This window comes from Entamoeba invadens (assembly GCF_000330505.1).
Source record: "Entamoeba invadens IP1 unplaced genomic scaffold scaff_1105074725615, whole genome shotgun sequence".
In the NCBI taxonomy this organism is placed as follows: domain Eukaryota; phylum Evosea; order Mastigamoebida; family Endamoebidae; genus Entamoeba; species Entamoeba invadens.
In genome coordinates this window covers 131,888-134,675 of record NW_004440300.1, presented here as the reverse complement: position 1 = coordinate 134,675, position 2,788 = coordinate 131,888, and the positions used below count along the sequence as shown (strand labels likewise).

The following is a 2,788-nucleotide window of genomic DNA, read 5'->3' as shown; positions in this document are numbered from 1 at the left end:
TTTTCATTTTCAATGACAATTTTGTTGATATAATTCATTTATTATTATAATACGATTGAAAATCATTTTAAAAAGATAAAATTGATATAAACTGTTTTTCAAAAGTCTGTTTTATATTTTTTATATGAATAAATTTTAAACGGATAAAAATTTTATATAAAATTTAAAATAAAGGGATTTTTGTTTCTGAAATACACGTAACTGATCCCAAAAGTGCATTTTATTATAAAAAGCTGATAAATTTAATGCCAAAAATTTTCAAAGTCAAGCTTTCCTTTATAACAAATAAAATAAATAACCCTCAAGAAAGTATCGCGTAATATCGATATACTGATGGTGTTGTCACAACAATGACTAGAATATCAAAACCCAAAATTATTAATAGTTTGCTCAATTTTTTTTTGTTTAAACTCATTATTTCATTTTCTTTTGTCAAGACAAAAAAGGCAAGAGCACAAACATTGTTCAAATGATGGTGTGCTTAATAGTGTTGTCACAACAATAATATCAATCAACAGTCAGTATTATGAAATATTATCTTTATTTTTGTTTTAGTGTTTTTAAAACGATGTATTTCATTTTCTTTTGTTTAAAGAATAAAATTACATTTTTGTTTTAAATCAAAATGAAAAATTAACGAAATGTTATTTAGTTACAAAATTACATTAACAACAACATCACAATTTACCAATGTGTTTATTGTTGTATGATTTGACCTACAACGTAGAGTTTGTGTTGCGAGATATTGAGTTGTGTCAAATCAAATAACGGGATCGTTATTTTTGAAAAAGGCTGTCTAATATTCCGACAATTTCCCGATGTCGTGTAAAATAATTGAACAATATTGGTATTTTTTCAAAATTAAGTCTGTACTTTCAATTTTTTGTTTTTTTGTTTTTTAGAAAAAATAAAAAATAAAAAACAAAACTTTATGGAGTTCTAAAAATAAGGCGGTACAGACTTGTGAACAACAGTTTATCAATGACTAAATACGTGAAATAGTTGTGATAAATAGAAAATTTTGTATAGTTGAGTAAATTTAAATCATTATTTTTTTATAACATAATCATTTTTCATTGTATATTTTATTTATAATTGTTTACAAATGAACATTATTTCAGTGATTTGTTTAATAAAACTTTCGTCAAAAACATTATGATAGAGTTGTTATAGTGTTAAAAAGTCTATTGATATTGCCCATAATAACATTGTTTTGAGTTATCAATTAAAATAATATCTTTGTGATTAAACTTAATATTTATTAAATAATTCACTGTAATAAATTACAATTTTCATCAATATTTCATATTTTATATGTTAATATCGTTTAAAAAGTGCTTAAGTTATCATTGTTCTCAATTGTCAAAAAATAATGTACAAGTCACAATAATTATGATAAAACACAGACTTTATCGATTTTTGTTTGTTTTTAGTGCATTCGTGTGATCACTTTTTGTGCTTAAACTTTTAGTTTTTTTCGACTTAATTATATTATTTTGTTTATTATTATTATTAAATAACAATTAAAAAATATTTCTTTGTGTTATTTCAAATATATTTTAATGTCTGTGTCATTATAATAAAAATCTATATTATTCATTTATGAATCGTTCATTTTCAAATAAATAGGTATGTTTGGTTTGGTTTTTATTATATATTTATTCAATTTCCATCATCGACTCATTATATGTGTTTTAATTACAATTATTCCAAAAAATGTGGAATAGTCTTGCATACATTTTTTATTATTTTATTGTTGTGTATATTATATTTATTTATCAATATCATTCGTAATGTTGAATTAATGTTGATATTGGATGATAAATATTATATAAAAAATAACGATTCTCAAAATGATTTTTTATTTTTTGTACACTTGTATATTTATAATTGATTTTAATTTTATTATCTAAATTAAAGAAATTTTAAAATAACATTTCATAGCTTTTATTGATTAAAGTTATGAAAAGTTTATATTCATTTTTTTATGATTATAAAAAATAATATTTGAATAACATTAAAATATATTTTAAATTATTCAAACATCTAAAACTGTTAAATCAAAATGTCTAAAATTGACAGTTATCACGTAATGATAGTCTCAAAATACTTTGTCACTATCAGAGACTTTATTAACGTAGAGTTGGTATGCAAGAAGTTTGGTGGTACTATGGAAAAGTTTCACTTCAATCCAATTCCGTTAAATTCCAAAACACTTGGATATTTCTCAAACATTGAGACACTTTGTTTATGGAATAAAGAAGATAATACCTTTGGCAATAGATTTATGATCAACAAGATGACAAATGGAGACATCGAAGATATACCTGTATTTAAGAAAGCGTTTTATAAAATCATTGTGTGGTTTAATGTTAATTTTGAAACTGTTGACCAAAACAAAAGTCGAAACATCGAGTTTAAAAATGTGACTTACACTCGAGATGATCGAGAGAAATTTGGTAATATCATACCTTTGAATGTAACATCAATTGGTGAAAAGTGTTTTAATTGGTGCAGCTATTTGAGTAGTATTACGATACCATTAGGTGTTACATCATTTAGCGATTGGTGTTTCAGTGGATGTAGTAGTCTCAGCAGTATGATTATACCATCAAGTGTCACATCAATTGGTTATCAATGTTTCAGTTATTGTAACAGTCTTAAAAGTATTACAATACCACCAAGTGTCACATCAATTGATAATTATTGTTTTTATGGATGTGATAGTCTCAGTAGTGTTACTATACCATCAACTGTGTCATCAATTGGTAATCATTGTTTTGTTTGC

General features: G+C 23.6%; 1 protein-coding gene across 1 annotated transcript; it reads left to right on the top strand.

Moving 5' to 3' along the window:
- Positions 1-2,065: 2,065 nt before the first annotated feature.
- EIN_286920 (leucine rich repeat containing protein BspA family protein) lies at positions 2,066-2,777 on the top strand (the record flags this gene model as incomplete). Its single annotated transcript, XM_004256059.1, has 1 exon — positions 2,066-2,777. A coding segment is annotated over one exon (712 nt), but the record flags the coding sequence as incomplete, so codon positions are not given.
- Positions 2,778-2,788: the final 11 nt, after the last annotated feature.